Below are 19,571 nucleotides of genomic sequence, written 5' to 3' on the forward strand. Positions count from 1 at the left end.
CACTATGTTGTATTTGTGCTTTTGTGTTTCTTAGTGTTGAACTGATCCAGGTACATTTGAGTAAAGCTTAGTAGACAACACAGAAGTTGGTTAATTCTTTATAACAGTCCATTAGGTATGTACCTGTTCGTACGCCATACTTCAGAGTATCCCTGCAGTCCACCAGGATTTGCTCTAGAGACTCCGGGTTGTCTGACAGCTCCAGGTTAAACCCTTCTATACCTTCCAGGAGCTGGTGTGGGTGGTGGAAGTCCAGAACTTTGGTGGATCTATCGAATGTTTTCCTTACATAGTTCAGGAGAATGTCAACCACTTCCAGGAGGAACTGCATGGTGGATTCCTCTCCATTCTTGGCGGGCAGTAAATCTGCAGAACAAATGAGCTATTAGTGTGCCAGTGGAAGATGGATCACCAGTGACGGGTGTCTGCTAGGTGCTAGGATCTTTATATATGACTTGGGCTAGGCGAATACAAATTGTCTGCATGAAATCCTAAGTGCTCTATCACACATCACCGCGACAGGTGTAGCGGTTCCTCATTTGGACTAACCATATTTCTCTGCCTAATCTCCTCTCACTTCCAGTCATCTTGTTGTTACGGTGATTAAGCATTGAAGCATTATACAGACAATAAGTGTTTACAAACTAGCAGATATTATTTTATAGGCAGCAATGCAATCTGTTTCCGAATGGCTTACAGACAAGCGATAGTGTACATCATTTTATTGTTATTACAAAGTTAATTATTTCGCCCAAACAAAATCTAGCTTGGTAACATATTACAAAAGAACTTTATGACAAAGTATTTTGTATTAACAGTTAAGAAGAACATTATATAATGCAATCATATATACTGTAGATGGAAGAGTCTCCCACCGATTGGAAAATTTACTGACAGTAAAAATATGTTAGTAAAATGGCAGTCGTTATCAACAAAGTAAAGGTACAATTTACGACATTGGCAGTAAAAATGATTAAATAATTGCAAGAGTTATGACATATATGTTGCCACCAAAATTCTACTTTTAGTTGCATAGATCTGACATATAAGTTTATTTTAGTAAATAAACAATAGATATACAATATAAAATATCTCCACATCATGTTTTTAATATGAAAAAAAAAAATCACCTTTAAACAAACTGAAACGCACAACACTAAACCTTTGTAAATATTTTTTACATAAGTAGACATGTGAAAAAAGTATGTACAAAAAGTAAAGTTGTAGAAAAAGCAATACATTTAATTACATATAAAAAAATTTCGGGCCGAGTCATATAAAGTACCTTAAATGTAGTTCTTTGCGTTAAATTATTATTATACAACTGCAGTGATGGTGTCATCTCGGTCTGAGATGGCTTACAGAGCCATGCTATAAGGTAGAAGCGAGTTAGGTCCTTACCTCTGGCATATAGGTTGGAGAAGTCTGTCTCGGCACGCCTGAACCTGGATTCTGTCTCAATATTCTCACAGACCAGGAGATTTTTGGGCGATTGCCTCTCTCTGAAGGAACTGACCATCCTGCTCTTGTCCTCCAAACTGTTGTTCCTCTGCAGGAAGCCTACATTATTACAAAGAGTACAAGTCACTGGCAGGCTCTTATCATCCCTCAACATGTTGACACTGGACACGAGTTCTGGCTGTAGAACAATAGATCAAATGGAAAGGTTATCCCGCAAACTACTAACCGGGCCTGCAGAAAGGACTATTTATGGGGATTATCTGACTACAGGAGGCTGATCTCCGAATGACATCAGCCGACATAAAAAAAAAGAGGAATCCAGTCATGCAGAGGGAAAACTAATCTCCATCATTTAGTGCAATGGCAAAGTCTTATTAAGTTGATAAGACAGATTCCACTTCACTAATCAGCCACTGGGAAGCGGTTCAGGATGAGTCAATGCTATTACAGCCTGCAGGCAAAGTTTATGGACTGAACAGACAGATAGAGGGGGTAGTGATGTATGATTAATGTCTGGACCACTCTCACTCACCCTCCTGTTGCTAGCTCGCAGAGAAAGGATAATACAAGCTTTATCTTTTCCCATAACTGCTTCTCTAAGACGCTTTCATTTATTATATAACTATACTTTCCAGAAGGGTAAATTAATATTGTCACGTGGCCGATTAGGGAGGGACATAGCAGAACTGGAAACCTCATAGATATTGCAGATCATACGTTTTGTGGTTGAAGTTGGTGTTGAAATCAGCACTAGAGCCATGGTAAACATAAATAATGGCAATGCCTTGTATTATGTCATTGAAGGGGGATAATGGCATTATTATTATTATTTTTTATTTTTTATTTTTTTTGTATGCTGTTACTATTCTGAAAAGCTGATTGCAGTACATGAATGAGAGCATAGAGACCTAGGACAATGGGTATGATTCTGAGTCACATGTAATGCTAGCGAAAAGTCCGGATGCCTGCTGAGAATGAAAAGCTAGTTCTACTACGAGAACACCTGTACTTCACGTTGTAGGCATCTATACAATCACACTGCTCCAGTCCCCATTCGCAAGAGCAGCTGTCATGACTATGGGCTCTATTAAAAAAGGAAAGCGAACAGCAGCACAAAACATAGCCTATTTTAACCTTCCTCTTATCTCCAAATATATATTTTCCTAGTGGCAAAGGTCTGTCCCAGCAAGGCGACAACAGAGACTACTGCTGTCTTGTGCAAATATGTACCCTGTGCACATGTGTTTCCTGCCAGGGGCTCAATGCAATATGGGAGAAATGAGGAAGAGAAAGGTCTTCTCCTGCTTATCTTCCTGAGGGCGCACATAACGCCATCCTTAGATGGCATTATGTGTTTTTTATTAAGTAGAGTTTGTGCGCATCCCCTGTAGGGCTGCAGCACTGTGAAGTAGAGAAAAGAACGGGTGGTCTTCAGTTTGCCGACTGTCGGGATCCCAACAGCCGGCATACCGATCCCGACACCTGACATACCGACACCTTTTCCCCCTCTTGGGGGTCCACGACCCCCCTGGAGGGAGAATAGATAGCATGGTGCGCCACCGTGTGCCACAGTGCCCGCAGCGTGGCAAGCGTAGCGAGCCTACAAGGGGCTCATTTGCACTCGCCCAGCTGTCGGTATGCCGGTGTTCGGGATTCCGGCGCCGGTATGCTGGCCGCCGGGAACCTGGCCGCCGGCATACACTACTACACCCAAAAGAACAGGTAGAAAAATCATCGATTTCTAGACATTTCTTTTTCTAAATAATGACAAATTAATGTTAGGGCTTTCTCCAGCAAAAATGCTTTAGAAAATGTTTTACTTAGTTTACCAAATAAACCCCAGTCATTGGTACTCACACACTAACCCCATGATAAATGCAGGAGATGCAAATTTGGAGTGCACTGAGCATAATGTTGACTTAATGCTGGCTACACACCCATGACACAGCATGGTACCATATGCTTCACTTATGTGTGAACGCCCTGTTGCCATCCAGTAACACCGACAGAGCGGTTGCAGAGAAAAGACTGAGATGCGTATGGGTCAGATTGTTCATAAGTACTGAAAGATGCGTATACAGCCCGCGACATCTGCGCAGTTTGCTAACAATCTCTAGATGCGGACCATTCGTACTTGTGAGCAATTCACAATCAGGCCCATTATGTATAATGCTTCTCCCCTTTATGATATATACTGAGCTGGCATAGGGGGTCATTCCAAGTTGATCGCTTGCTAGCTACTTTTAGCAGCCGTGCAAACGCATAGTCGCCGCCCAAGGGGGAGTGTATTTTCGCTTTGCAAGTTTGCGAACGCCTGTGCAGCCGAGTGGTACAAAAACATTTTGTGCAAAACAAGACCAGCCCTGTGGTTACTTATTCTGTGCGATGATAGCAGCAACGAAGGTCCCGGAAATTGACGTCAGATACCCGCCCTGCAAACGCCTGGACACGCCTGCATTTTCCCAAACACTCCCAGAAAACGGTCAGTTGACACCCCTAAACGCCCTCTTCCTGTCAATCTCCTTGCGATCGGCTGTGAGAATGGAATCTTCGCTAGATCCAGTTCACAGCAGCGATGCTCTTTGTGCCCGTACGATGTGCGTGCGCATTGCAGTCCATACACATGCGCAGTTTTGCCATTTTTTACCTGATCGCTTCGCTGCAAAAATCGGCAGCTAGCGATCAACTTGGATTGACCCCCATAGTGCAGTGAAAGGGGAAGTAGTTGTTTGTCGACGGTTACAATGTCGACAATTACTATGTGAACAGAACAATGCTGACATGGCACTATTGCTAATTAAAGCATTTTAACTGTGTCTGCATTACAGCTTTAAACATAAATGCTTTACCATCATGTTTAACATATAATGCTGGCATGGTGCAGATGCTTTCATTAACAGTAGTACCATGCCGGCATTACGCTGACCATCTAGTACTTGTGACCATCAACATACCAGTCCCCATTTTATACCGGGAAGTACATGGCCACAATTGCTATCCCCATCTACAGTATTGTATAGTAGTAGGAGGTATTGGGGATCAACACTTACAACATCACATCACATGATCTGGGCCCCAGAAACCACAAGCCTCATTGCAGCTGCATCCACTAAGGTAATTAGCGTTACATTCTTAGTGCTTATTAGAATACTTCACAAGAAGCCATTTTACCTTCTCTTATATCACTAGTGTCTTAATCCTGTGCTGGCTGGATTGAAAAACCTGTTCATAACCCCTCTACAGAACATACAAAACTAGATTTACTAATACTTCTAAAAGGAAGAAGTGGAAGAAGTGTTGCCCATATGAACCAATAAGATTGTAGCTATCTTTTATATACTGCAGTTTAGAAAATGATAGCTAGATTCTGATTGGCTGTGGGAAACAACTCCACTTTTCCCTAAGGGAAGTTTAAGTACATCTACCCCTAGGAACCTTGTCTTTTTATTTTTAAATTGATTCCTCTAATCTAGATGCAGGTAGACAGGAATCTATAAGCATATCACGCTGTTTGGAAACATGATGTTGCAGAGCCAAATGAGTAAGGAATCATGTAAATATAAACAGTAAGCCCTTCGAAGATATTTATTGGATGCAGCAAGAGCGCCAGAGGCATCTGATTGGACAGATACTGTGGCCATCTAATCACATGCAATGTTTAGTACACATCCATCTCATCACAGCTTTGATCATGTTACCCAGTCCTCCTGCAGTAAATGCTTGCATCCCCCAGAATCCTCCTTTATTCTTACAGACATCACGGCTGTTGGTATTGGCTGCAAGATAACAGTGTGGTCTTGTAAAGTGGACAAGAATTGTTGCCAGTAATCCAGTCACAAGAATTTGTACATATAAACAGCAGATTAAATACATGTATCTGAAAATACTGTAGATGTGAGCTAATTGCCACCTTACCATCTTGGGAGATCTTTATTATGGAGCTGCTGTAATTAAAGTTGGTATCACCACTTATTGCAGTGATATAGAATATTGTGACACTGCTATTTATCATGCCCAGACTGTTTTGGGAGTCCCTCACTCCCCACGATCATGGCAACCTATTCATCTGCAGCCTAATGATGCCAATGAAAGGAAGAAGCAACCAGTGGTGCAGAGAGACAGGGCCAGCAACAGAAATCTTGGGTCCCAGTACACTGATATCTCTGGGGCCCCCTCAACCCCCCTTAACTTGGCAGAGGGGATCTTAAAAAAAATGGAGCCTTTGACTGTCAGTGAGCCCGGCAGGTGGTTTTCATACTGGGCTACCCGGCTCTTCGGTGGCAGGAACATACAGAAGAGCGCCAGCACAGCGACATGCATAATGATTGCGATACAGTATGGACCACTGGGACTGGACAAAGTGATGGGGTAAAAGGAGGGGGGAGGGTTTAGGGAGCGTGTTAATTGTTTTCCTTCTTAAATTGAGCAGTTGGAGCATACACTTTAAAAAGCAATATTGGCACTGTGGCCCCATTATTCCTGTCCTTGATACTTGAGGCCCCCCTGAACCTCGGGGCCCTGCACAAGTGTCCCCTTAGTCCCCCCCTGTCGCCGGGCCTGCCGAGGGGGGGGGGGGGGGTAGGATACAAAATACCCGGGCCCAGGTCTTATGGAGGGGCCCAGTGGGGGCCCCGGGCCCCTTCCCCCTTACCTGGCAGCACCAGCTGCAGCTCTTCTTCCCAGCTCAGCACATGATAAAATACAATTTTTTTCAGTATTTATTTCAAAGGGTGCATGATCACACCTCCTGTGATTGGGCCATGCCCCCAGAAAAGTACCTGGGCCCAGCCAGGCTCTCTACTGCCCTGGAAGCAACATGTCCATATGCGGCATATGTGCATGAGCAGAGTGTATTGGCCCAGCAGGGATCCAGCATGGTCCTCACTGTCTGAGATGCCGGTAGTTGTCGTGATTTACCGCCTGGTAAATTAACTAAGGCAGCCATAGACCTCTTCATCAGTAGTGGGAACCAAGGCACTTGTTACGTTGGGCCAGATATATTAACCTGGAGAAGGGATAAAAAAGTGATAAAGTAGTGATAAAGTGCAAGGTGATAATGAACCAGCCAATCATTACAGATTTTAAAAATGACAGGAGCTGACTGGCTGGTGGTTATCACTTTCCACTTATCACTGCTTTATCACTTCTTTATCCCTTCTACAGGCTTAATACATCAGCCCTATTGTTGTGAGAAGCACAGACAGAGCATGTAGCTTATCTCCGCTTCATAAATAGACCCCTTTATTTACATTATATTTATGCAGGTACATCACACACTGCAGCAATTTATCATAGACAAGTTCTACCACAGGCAAAATAGACAGTTTAAAGCATTGTTGGGCAATAATCAGTCCAGGGTATTTCAAGCCTTTATCTGTGGCCCCCAGCTACTTCCTGCTTTATTGTCAGATGTGTTTGGTATAGCTTCTAAGGGCATTATGTACTAAAGTGAAAATGCAGTAAAACCCCTGTTTTCGGGGGTTTTACCGCATTTTCGTACTACTGCCTGGCCGCCGGGTTTTCGGTGTGGAGGGTCACGCCAGCCTTAGCTGGCGTTACCCTATAGAAACCTATGCGCTTCTTTCCGCAGCCATCCGGAGGGATCCAATCGGATCCCCCCGCTCCTCCCCCTGTGTACCGCTGGGCGCCAGGCGGGGCAGGCCTCCATCCGTAGCTCCGTCCATCTCTGGGCACCGCCGAAGGGATGTCCTGCTCCAGCCACCCTTCTCCTCCGTCCCCACCGTATCGCTTACTGCCACCTGCAACGCTGTGCTGCCCCCCCGCAGGTATGTGGGGGAGGATGCTCTCCGATTACAGATCCGGATTCAGCAGTTTCACCCCAGCTACGTGCCCCAGAGACCCTGGCACCACCGATGCCAGTGACAGCCCCCAGCGTCCAGCACACGGGGATCATTGTCAAAAAATGGGAAGCGGCAGCTGCCGGCATTGCAAAGGACAGCGCTTATTGGTGAGAGCTGTCCTTTGCTATACTAATCGCATATGTTAGTACATAGGCAAAGTGTGGCGGAATACTCCGCTACACCTTTGTACATCCCGCCCTAATATTTGTTTAGAATGGCTGCTGATATGTTATTTCAGAGAGAAGTTTCTTCCATGAAATGTATTGTTCTAGCTTTTTATTTATATTAAGCATACCTCCTAACAATTGATGAACATAAACCAGGACCCCCAGTCGCTGCGGGCGTGGACATGGGTGGGAGGGCGTTGCCTCGCAGCACTTCTCCCATTTCTTCATTTTGGGGGCATGCCCAGCGCTCTCCAAGCAGCTGGGCTGCCCCCAGACTCACTGTCCTGCACTGTTAGATGCTATGTGCACAGCAACTATTCAGGGATCACCACTGCTTTTCTGTGTCAAAGTGCTGGACACAAGAGGGGCTGCTGCAATGCTGGGTGGTGGGGGGTGGGGGTGCACTGACACATGAGGGTGGTCTGGAGTGACACATGAGGGAGCTGAAGTGTGGATGTGGCTTTGTAAATATTTTTATGTGGATCTGGGTTTTCAATCTATTTTATGCGGATCTAACTTTTACAATGGATTTTATGTTGGATTTGGCTTTTTCAATGTATTTTATACCAGGGGCGTGGCCTAGTGGGCACAAGGCACATAGGAGCAGATCGAGAAGTGATAAAGCAGTGACTACGTACACCTCCCCTCTCTTACAAGACCTTCACTGGCTCCCCTTCCCTTTCAGAATCAATTTCAAGCTTCTCACACTCACTTACAAAGCCCTCACCCACTCCTCTCCCATCTACATCGCTGACCTTATCTTCCTTTACACTCCCACACGTCCTCTTCGCTCTACTAATGCACGCCGACTCTCCTGCCTACGGATTACTTCCTCCCACTCCTACCTCCAAGATTTTTCACGTGCTGCACCACTTCTCTGGAATTCCCTACCTCTCCCCCTCAGACTCTCCACCTCTCTACAAAACTTCAAACGGGCTCTCAAGACCCACTTCTTCACGAAACCCAGCCAAATCTCATCCTAACCCTCTGTTCTATGCTCTCTATGTACCCCATCTGTGTCACCCCTGTCTGTCTACCCCTCCCCTTTAGAATGTAAACTCTCACGAGCAAGGCCCCCTTCCCTCATGTGCTTATCCTTTCTTACTTTAATCATCTTCAACTGCACCAAATCCAGCAGTCTTCTGCCACCTGGTATTTATTCCAGTGTCATCTGCTGATGTAGCTATGTTTATTTAGCCTGTACTTGTCCTATACTGTCATCAACTGTAAGTTGCTGTTTTCCTGTTTGATTATTTGTTTATGTACTCTGTAATTGGGCGCTGGGGAACCCTTGTGGCGCCATATAAATAAAGGATAATAATAATAATAATAATAAAAAAATTAAAGGTGATAACGCACCAGCCAGTCAGCTCCTAACAGTCATTTTTCAAACCTGTAATGACTGGCTGTTGCGTTATCACCTTCCACTTATCACTGCTTTATCACTCCTCCAGGCTTAATACATCGGCCCCATAATGTCAGCTCTTTGACATACCTAAAAATATTTTCGGCTCCTTGTCTCTGACTGGTTGGCCACACCTGATCTAAACACTGAGGTTGTAGCTGGTTGCCAGGCAACTAGAAACATTTTCATTTTGCAGAATTATGCCACATGCAGTGATAGGATAATTTGAATTAGCAAAATTAGATCAACTGCATATTAGAACCATATATTCATTTATTACGAATCAAACAGAAGCACATCATGCATAGGTTACCATGGGAACCAATCTGCAGCGTCTGCACTGATGACAGGCTGTATGATCCATTGCATTCTGTATGTGCTTATCTACATTCATAGTCATACATGAGGATTTGTGACTTTCTACACTGGACTGTTTGAAATGAAGCAGTTCTTTCAATTACCATCAGAAGAACATCGTAAAATGGGACAAAATCATGACTTCATATATGTTACACTCATTGGATTAAGGGGGTCATTCTGACCCATTCGCTCGCTGCTTTTTGTCGCAGCCGAGCGAATGGGTCCTTACTGCGCATGCGCCGGCGCACTACGGCGCTGGCGCATGCCAGACGGCTGAAAGCTGGGCGGGAGGGGGCGGAACGGCGGCGTTTGGCCGTCATTTTCGAGGGAGGGGACCAGCCAACGCAAGGGTGGCCGGATCGAACGGGGGGGGGGGGCTGGCCGCAGCGGCTGCGTGATGTCACACGCAGCCGCTGCGGGCCAGGGGAGAGATTAGTAGCTCCCGGCCAGCACGCTAAAGCTGCGCTGGCCGGGAGCTACTCTTGAAGTGCAAAGACATTGCCGCTGTGCGATGCCTTTGCACTTCTGGGGGGGGGGGGGAAGGGGGGCGGCACTGACATGCGGGGCGGACTAGCCATGTGCTAGGTGTCCCCCCGCATGTCAGTGTGAATGATCGTAGCTGTGCTAAATTTAGCACAGCTACGATCAACTCAAAATGACCCCCTAAGTTGTTCCAAAACATCCTTGGCTTTTCCTATTAGAAATCTACAATTCAAACTTACTTTCCTAGATTTCTGTCCTAATTCCTGATGCATTCAGACTAATAGAATAAGATAGATAACTACATTTATAACCTAAAACAGTGGTTCCCAAACTCTGTGCTTAGGCGGTGGCGTCAGAAGGGGGGCCCGCGCACAGGCCAAAATGCTGGCTTCTCCACAGTGACACGAGCAGGGTACTGTAGGATGACATTCTCCTGCAGCACCTGGCTCCTGTCATAGAGTACTGGTCTCTGGGGGATGCTTGGCTGCCCTCTGAGTAATGTCACAGTGATTCCCGCTGAGGCCCATAGGCGTGCGCAGCACATTTTATTAGGGGGTGCACCATCGGAGGGGTGTGTCTTGCACCACCTTTTGGGCGTGTCTAGCACCATCTATTGACGGTCAGCGCAATATAAAATATCCACCCTTGTACCAATCCTAATAAAGCAGATACATTGTCAGATGTTGTGGTGTGCACCAAACAAACACCCCTGATGGCACTCACTGCAATTACAGTGCTCCTCCTCAGCCTGGTCTGGCTCCCTCTCTCTTTCCCCTGCAAGCTGCAGCAGCTTACTTACAAGTCAGTCACTCACTGACAGTCGCAGACTAGTACTGCTGCTGCTGGAAAAACGAGTGACGTGTCAATTCTGCTGCCGACCGCCTGCCAGTATTGAATTTGTCTTCCTAAGAGGAACACTGGCTGCATGCTGCTCCTCATCAGTGGCTGGCATTGGCACAGCATAGAAGGAGAGAGGTGGGCATGTGGTGGGTGGGCATGCGAGCAGCATGATGTACTCACATCACGCTGTTTTTGTACATGGAGGTGGAGCCGGGAGTTTGAAAACCGGTGGCAGTGGCACCCTTGATTAACCCAGGCATCCGGTCAGTAATGCAGTCCTGACAGGGTGCAGCGCAGAGGGGACAGTAATCAGCCTGCTCGGCTATTGCTGCATCAGGCATGTGAGATCGGGTGTCAGTACATTAGGGGGTGCCTGTGCGCACCAGGCACCCCCCCTGCGCACACCTATGCTGAGGCCACGTCCACTTTTGAGAGGACGCCACTCTGCTACCCCCGTGAGGGGAGTAGCAGAGGGGCAACCAGGTGTCACCAGATCCGGTGACGCCACTGTGCCTAGGCACCCTGGGGTGCTGTGAGGCTCTTGCAGGGCTGCCTCTGGTTGGTGGCCCGGGACTAAGAGGTCTATTTACCAAGCCTTGGATGAAGATAAAGTGGACGGAGATAAAGCACCAGCCAATCAGCTCCTAACTGTCATTTTTCAAACACAGCATGAAACATGGCAGTTAGGAGCTGATTGTCTGGTGCTTTATCTCCGTCCACTTTATCTCCATCCAAGGCTTAGTAAATAGACCCCTAAATCAAATTATGTATGGTGAAAGTGGTAGGTAAAACCAGTGCTAGTGGCTGCCAATCATAAAACATGTAGACAATCAGAGGCAAAACCACATAACAACCTACAGTAAGGATGATAAGTAGGCACAATTTACTTAATTTAAAAAAAAATCCAAATTTATCAATATCTTTTTTTATCCTAGGGGTTCTGTGAAATAAATGCTAATACTCTAGGGCAGGCTTTTTCAACCAGTGTACCGTGGCACACTAGTGTGCGGCAACCAGTTGCTAGGTGTGCCGCGGAGCCAGAGCAGCTTCCTGCACCTTCAGAGTGAACAGTTGGCCCGGGCTCTTCTTAAGGTGGGTACACACTAGTAGATATATCTGCAGATCAACTGATCTGCAGATATATCTATGGACGGATCGGGCAGTGTGCTGTGCATACACACAGCCCGATCCGTCGGGGACTGGCGTCATGAACTGGGCGGGCGTGTACACACGCCCACCCAGTTCAGCTGTCAATCACCGCCGGCCGCCGCAGCATGTGTACGGGCGCCCCGTACACACACAGCGACGCGCCAATATATCGGTAGATATATTGGCTGTCGGCTGTGCTGCGCGGCCAACGAGATACGTCTGTGAACGACGGAGTTCACAGACGTATCGGCCGTACACACTGGCCGACGGTCCCGCGATATATCGGCCGTTCAAGAGAACGGCCGATATATCGACCAGTGTGTACGGGCCTTTAGAGGATCAGTCGTGCTCCGGCTGTGACCTATGCCTTGATGATGTGGTGGTGTCACGGCCGCCGCATCTCACCACTCAGTCAACCCACCCGCCTGCATACACATCTTCCAGTTCCCGCCTGCATACACAGCTTTCCTTGCCCACCCACATCCACACCTGCCCGACCGCCCGCTGCTCAGTATTCGCAGCAATCCACTATGAACAACACCCGCCACTGAGGGACAGGGAGGAGGACAGCTGACCGGTAGGGGCTAATATGTTATCTCTCCTGTGGGGAGCAATAGGATTTATGGATTTATAGGGGGAACAATGTGAATAATTCATGTGGGGAGAAATGTGGTTGATTTATGTGTGAGCAACATGATTTATGTGGGGAGCAATGTGATTGTTTTTTCTGTGTAGGCCGATGTATGTGTGGATTTTTTATTACTGTTAAGGCCAATGTGTGTTGTTTTTTTCTGTGGGGAACGGATGGTGTGCCTTGGCAATTTTAAAATCGCGTGAGTAAAAAAAGGTTGAAAATCACTGCTCTAGGGTGCCGCGATTCAAGAAAGTTTGGGAAGCACTGACCTAAAAAAAAAAAATCTATGGTAACTCTGAATGGAAATCACTGAAGATGACTCTCATCCAAGACCCCCAGTCTAATTATTGTTATGGGTAAAATAATTTGTGGGAATGAAAAACTAACATAAATAAATAGAAAGATAACTGACATGTAATCATTTTATGCTGCCCTAGGCAGACACTTTGATGGCCAATGTGATAATTACATCCCTACTGGCTGTGTCCATATAATTTGAGATGTTGTCATTAAATGCTCATTTATATAGATGCTCTGTGTCTGTGTGACCTCTGTTCTACTCCATTTCAGTATAAAACCGGAGCAAGCCACCGCTAAGAAACAGGGATCATTCATCCATATGTTAATTCAGAAGTCAATGGACACACTAGCTTGTATGTAATTAGTCTACTGAACAAAAAGCCTGTTATGGAAATACATGTTGACACTTCATCCTGTTACGCTTACAATCAGCAAGTCCTTTCTCTGTTCTAGTTCTGTGTATGTAACACAATGCACCACCATGACTGGACTCCAAACAGGCCGCTATGTTCTGCCTGGAATACACGTCCATTATAGGGCACACACCCAGTTCCTAAAGTTGTTTCACCTTCATCCCCATGCAAGTCAGAAAATAATTTCCCTCTTTCTCATCAGTTTAATTCTCCTGTTCCCCTCCTCCAGTGACTCCCCTTGTTCCTCTTGTCTCCCTTTTGCTTTGTCCAGCACCAGGTCTGATGGAGTGGGAGCTATCACAGGTTATAGAGGGTACAGATAGATCCACGGTTATCTTGGCTTCTTTGCTGCGCCTAGGCACACCATGGTTTATTTACATAAACCCTTCATCTATTGTTCTCAGCTGCAATACAATATAGAGAACAATACAGCAGGGGATTAAGTCATTACAGCAGGGGATTAAGTCTGACTGCCCAGTCTCAATTAATCTTATTAAAGGCCAAGATAAACATGGACCCATCTGTATATGCTGCCGCCTGCCTGTCTTCAGTTGCTGTAGAGGTGAACCCAGTACAAATCATAGCATGAGCCATCTCTGGTGTGGAACTATGGGGGTAATTCCAAGTTGGTTGCAGCAGGAAATTTTTTAGCAGTTGGGCAAAACCATGTGCACTGCAGGGGGGGCAGATATAACATGTGCAGAGAGAGTTAGATTTGGGTGGGGTGAGTTCAATCTGCAATCTAAATTGCAGTGTAAAAATAAAGCAGCCAGTATTTACCCTGCACAGAAACAAAATAACCCACCCAAATGTAACTCTCTCTGTAAATGTTATATCTACCCCCCCCTGCAGTGCACATTGGCCCTCATTCCGAGTCGTTCGCTCGGTATATTTCATCGCATCGCAGTGAAATTCCGCTTAGTACGCATGCGCAATATTCGCACTGCAACTGCGCCAAGTAATTTAACAATGAAGATAGTATTTTTACTCACGGCTTTTTCTTCGCTCCGGCGATCGTAATGTGATTGACAGGAAATGGGTGTTACTGGGCGGAAACACGGCGTTTCAGGGGCGTGTGGTTAAAAACGCTACCGTTTCCGGAAAAAACGCAGGAGTGGCCGGAGAAACGGAGGAGTGTCTGGGCGAACGCTGGGTGTGTTTATGACGTCAAACCAGGAACGACAAGCACTGAACTGATCGCAGATGCCGAGTAAGTCTGAAGCTACTCTGAAACTGCTAAGTAGTTTGTAATCGCAATATTGCGAATACATCGGTCGCAATTTTAAGAAGCTAAGATTCACTCCCAGTAGGCGGCGGCTTAGCGTGTGTAACTCTGCTAAAATCGCCTTGCGAGCGATCAACTCGGAATGAGGGCCATAGTTTTTCCCAACTGCTAAAAAATTTCCTGCTGCGATCAACTTGGAATTACCTCCTATAAGACCAGGGAATTAGTGCAAATACTGGGAGAAAATAAAGCGTGATGCTGGTGTTTAAGGTGTATGATACAATAGAGTATAAAACCAGGGGTGGATGTCAGCATGACTGGACATGGACACCAGTTCTGAAATATACATCTATCACCAGAGGATAGTTGGATAACATCAGCAGGCGTATATTATTGTATGACGGCCGTTTCCATAGGACAGAAGGGATTGCTGCAAGCTCTCACAAGCATGGCCTTCTTTATCGCTCGTCTCACATCTGCGCCTTCATTTGTCAACCTCGTCTGTGCTCTATGTTTTATGTGCGCTTGTATTTGTATGATTTATAACTCTGCCCATCCGGTGCTGCAGAATTTTGTGGCACCTTGCAAATAAGCGATGGTGCTGATGAGAAGAAGGTGAGGGGCCCTTTTCCATCTCTGGGCCCAGCACTGAGGTGACGTCTGCCTTTATGGAAAACTTGTCACATAGATTTCAAAAGGCAACCACCTGTCTATGTCCTGTTCTCTTTTTCCATTCATACTATGTACTGTACATGGTCATATAGGTTATCTGGGGGCTGAGGTGGAATCCTGTGTTCCTGTATTCAGCATGACACACGTACCCGGGATGTGTCCAACTATTGTGCGTTCTAAAACGTCCGCTGATGCAGTGCTCTTCTCACCAATTCAGAAAATAGCATAAATAATTATATTAGTGTGGTGCTTACTCTAAAATAGTGACTTATTATTATTATTATTATTATTATTATTACTACACATCGGTAACTAGAAAATTAGCCTCTTTAACTTACTCCCTACATTTTGGTCCTCAGAACCTGCTACCTCAGTCTGCCTTATGATAGGTGTACATACCCTCCAACATGATCCATATCATTAGGTACTAATTGCTTTGTTCCTGGACTTCTTTGCCACTTCAAAATTCAAATAAGGGAGTCACACCAACTGCCATTAAGTCCTGACCGGTGATGTTTGGCAGTGTTTGGGGTGGCAGTTGGTGTGGCTTCCCTAGTTGAATTTTGGACTGCGCTGCAGCACCACCTCTGTATCTGCCACTGGAAAGGAAGTCCAGGAACAGAGCGATTTGTACCTAATGGAAAGGGTCATGTTGGAGGGTATGGGTATATCAATGACCCCCTGGAGCAGGGCAATTTTGTTGCCTGGTCTACTAAAGCCAGGCCCACCACTGGCACATATGACATCATGATGTCACGCAACAAGCTTGGGAGGCAAACTGGGTGCCAGGCAACATCTTAAGGACACTACTCCTGACACACTGTAATTTGGAAAATGAGTGTCGTATTCTTCCCCTTGAGCCCTGTGTGGCAGCAATGGCTGCACACCCTTTGTTATAGCTCTGATTGATTGCTGATTCTACTCTGCTTCCTGGTGATCTGAGTCTTACCATGTAACAATTGTAGACTTTTGTATGGTTGGCATGAACAGACTCAGTTGTACTTGGGATTGGGGTTAGTGTTGGAGAGTAGTGCACTTCTGTGCGATCTCCTGTAGTAAAGCTGGCCAGGCACCTTTACCATGATGGCCACGAGGAGTGTCACTGCACATTGTGTTGAGTACCCAGCACCTCATAGGTGTGAGTACCAGTTAACACTGTTACCAATATATAGTCCTACTACCACTGTACTTGCTACCACTGTTACTGCTATTCCACCATAAACCTACAAGCCTGGTTAAGGATTACTCAGAGCCGGCCCTAGGCATAGGCAAACTAGGCAAATGCCTAGGGCATTTGGAATGCCATGGGACACAAGCAGCTTCCGCTGATTAGAATGATATGCAGCATGCCTATATTCTGTGTGTGACTGCGGCTCTATCTGCATACGAAATGCATTACTAATGTGTGGCATTAGTGTATAAGGGGTACTGCAGTACTTTGTGGCATAACGTATAGAAAGGGCACCACTGTGTGGTCTAATGTGAATAAAGAGCAATATGGCGTGGTGTAATGTGAATAAGGAACACTACTGTGAGAAGTAACGTGGTACTACTGTGTGATGTAACGTGAATAAGAGACACTATTGCATGATATAATGTGAATACAGTTGCAGTACTGTGTGGCGTAATTTCAACTGGGGGTATTATTGTGCGGCCATGCCCCTTCCCAGCAAGAACATGCACCATTTTGGGCTGCTCACCGAATGTGCACACTGTTCCTATTTATAATATAGGGGGTAGGAGCACCAAAATGAGGAATGCTATGGGTGAGGGGTGATGGTGCTGGGAAAGGGGTGCAGGGTCAGACGCGGAACTAGCAAGGTGGCACCAGCCAAAATCTTGCCTAGGGCATCATATTGGTTAGGGCCGGCTCAGGGATTACTGTACGGCCTAAACTCCAGGGCTAGAAAGAGACTTTTGTAGGACCCCCTAGAAGTTAGAGTCAGTGCAACTGCACTTATGGCAAATAACTGAAACAACCCCTATGAAAACCTTTATTTATGAATCCCTAATAGTTTAGTTTCATAAGTTATAACTGCATTCTTGTCAAGTTTTTATTTCCTTGTAGTGTTTACGTTCCCTGACAGCTGAATGTGTAGCCAAGACTAAAACCTACATATGATTTTATCTGCTCCAAATGAAAGGCTGTGATGTGTGCGCAGGGCCCGGCTAACTCAGATGTCAGCCCAGGCTGATGTTAGACAAGATTGTATCTTAAACGCTGTTCTGTGCCGCCTCTCCCTCGTATACGTGTAATAAGTGGGAATTTTTTGCTTAAGATATAGATCCATTGTCTAATTCCTTATCTAAAATTGTCACATCAAGTACTTGGCACAATGTCTAATGCCAAAGAGAGAAGTTGTGTATTTGTCTTGATAACCAGACATTTTAGTACCTGCTGGCAGATGTGGAGTATGATAATAATAGAGAGGAAGGAGATATTCACTTTAAATTGGAATTTACAGAAACCATAGTAATTAGTCACTTACATCTTAACATAAACTCCTCTTGACAGCATCAGGGGAATACACTCATTAGAGGAGGCTTATATTGTCCAATGGAATATACTGTAGCTTCAATAAGTATGGAGGCAGAAATTCTCGGGTTTGTAGTCACAAAGTGGCGGCTAAATGATCAAGTCTCAGTTGATCAATCTTACATCATGTAAATGGGTTGGGCTTGAAATGCCAGCGGTTGGGATGCAGGCAGTCAGAATACTGACAGCGGCATCCCGATGATCAGAATCCCAACAGGGGAAGGTAAGTATACTTACCTTCCCCCATTGGAACCCTAACCCTCCCTTCTAGCAGCCTAAACCTAACCTTCCCATCCCCGCAGTCTAACCCTAACTCTCCACCAGAGGCGGAACTACCGGCAGTGCAAGCAGTGCGTTGCACTGGGGCCCGCCTCTGTTCAGGGGCCCAAGCATGTAAATGAGTCAAACTGACTCATTACATGCCGCTGTGCGCTGCGGGCAACCGCTGCCCGCAGCGCACAGCCGCCCGGAGAGAGAGGAGAGGAGCGGCGCGCACTGCAGCGGTACGGGGTAAGGTGGAGGACGGAGGTGAAGGAGGGAGCCGCAGCAGCGCTTTATTACTGGTGGAGGCGCTGCTGCTGCTGCTCCTCTGCTTCACTATAGGCTGTCTCTGAGAACAGCCTATAGTGAAGCAGAGGGGCAGCAGCAGCAGCGCCTCCACCAATAACACAGCGCTGCTGCGGCTCCCTCCTCCACCTCCCTCCTCCTTCTTCTCTACTGCCCGGGAAGCTGCACAAGGAGCCTGAGCCAACAGAGAGGGTAAGTATAATTTTTCTTTCTTTCTTTCTTTCTTTCTTTCTTTCTTTCTTTCTTTCTTTCTTTCTTTCTTTCTTTCTTTCTTTCTGTCTGTCTCTTTCTTTTTTTATTTGTTGGGACTGCCTGCCGCTATGTATAAAAATGGGGAATCTGCCTGCCGCAATGTGTAAAAAGGGGGAATCTGCCTGCCGCAATGTAAAAATGGGGAATCTGCCTGCCGCAATGTGTAAAAAGGGGGAATCAGCCTGCCACAATGTGTAAAAATGGGGAATCTGCCTGCCGCTATGTATAAAAATGGGGAATCTGCCTGCCGCTATGTGTAAAAAGGTAGAATCTGCCTGCCGTAATGTGTAAAAAGGGCACGCTGTCTGCCGTTATGTGTAAAAAGTGTATGCTGTCTGCCGTAATGAGTAAAATGGGGATGCTGTCTGCCGTTATGTGTAAAAAGTGTATGCTGTCTGCCGTAATGTGTAAAATGGGGACGCTGTCTGCCGTAATGTGTAAAAAGTGCACGCTGTCTGCCGCTATGTGTAACGAGGGCACGCTGTCTGCCGCTATGTGTAACGAGGGCACGCTGTCTGCCATTATGTGTAAAAAGTGTATGCTGTCTGCCGTAATGTGTAAAAAGGGGATGCTGTCTGCCGCTATGTGTAACGAGGGCACGCTGTCTGCCATTATGTGTAAAAAGTGTATGCTGTCTGCCGTAATGTGTAAAATGGGGGCGCTGTCTGCCGTAATGTGTAAAAAGTGCACGCTGTCTGCCGCTATGTGTAACGAGGGCACGCTGTCTGCCGTTATGTGTAAAAAGTGCACGCTGTCTGCCGTTATGTGTAAAAAGGGGAATCTGTTCACTGTAAGGTGTAAAAGGGTCTCTACCTGGTGTAGTGGTGCTACTGTGCGGCGTAATTTGAAGAATGGAGACTACTGTGCACCGTTTTATGAATTGGTATTATTTTGTGGACACACCCCTTCCCCACGAAGCCACGCCACTATGTATTTTTGCGCGCGCCTACGGCGCGCACTGCCCATGGGGTGGACTTGGATGGGATGGGGGGGGGCAAAGCATTTTGTCGCACCTGGGCCCTCCGCTTGCTTGTTCCGCCACTGCTCTCCACGGTGGTGCTTAAACCTAACCCCCCCTCCCCACAGTCTAAACCTAACACCCCACCCCCCACCCTTGCGGCTTACCTCTTCGTCAGCCTGACAGAGGCTCATTCAGGATCCTGGCGGCCAGATTCTGGCGCCGGACTAATAACCATATATTCGGGATGCCGGTGTCGGCATTCGGAGTAGTGTTAGGATTCTGTTG

General features: G+C 46.3%; 1 protein-coding gene across 4 annotated transcripts in view; it reads right to left on the reverse strand.

Annotated features, from left to right (window-relative positions):
• Positions 1–19,571, reverse strand: part of GAD1 (glutamate decarboxylase 1) — a 162,104-nt gene that overhangs the window by 98,539 nt on the left and 43,994 nt on the right. For 2 of the 4 annotated variants that reach the window (XM_063933493.1, XM_063933495.1), the window contains 3 exons: positions 5,160–5,237; positions 1,402–1,560; positions 124–366 (listed from right to left, as the gene is read on the reverse strand). In XM_063933493.1, coding sequence (XP_063789563.1) covers positions 124–366; positions 1,402–1,560; positions 5,160–5,237 — 480 coding nt within the window. The remainder of the gene's footprint in view (positions 1–123; positions 367–1,401; positions 1,561–5,159; positions 5,238–19,571) is intronic. The other 2 variants (XM_063933494.1, XM_063933496.1) reach the window with 1 other exon arrangement.

The sequence above is a fragment of the Pseudophryne corroboree genome, chromosome 7, assembly GCF_028390025.1.
Source record: "Pseudophryne corroboree isolate aPseCor3 chromosome 7, aPseCor3.hap2, whole genome shotgun sequence".
In the NCBI taxonomy this organism is placed as follows: domain Eukaryota; kingdom Metazoa; phylum Chordata; class Amphibia; order Anura; family Myobatrachidae; genus Pseudophryne; species Pseudophryne corroboree.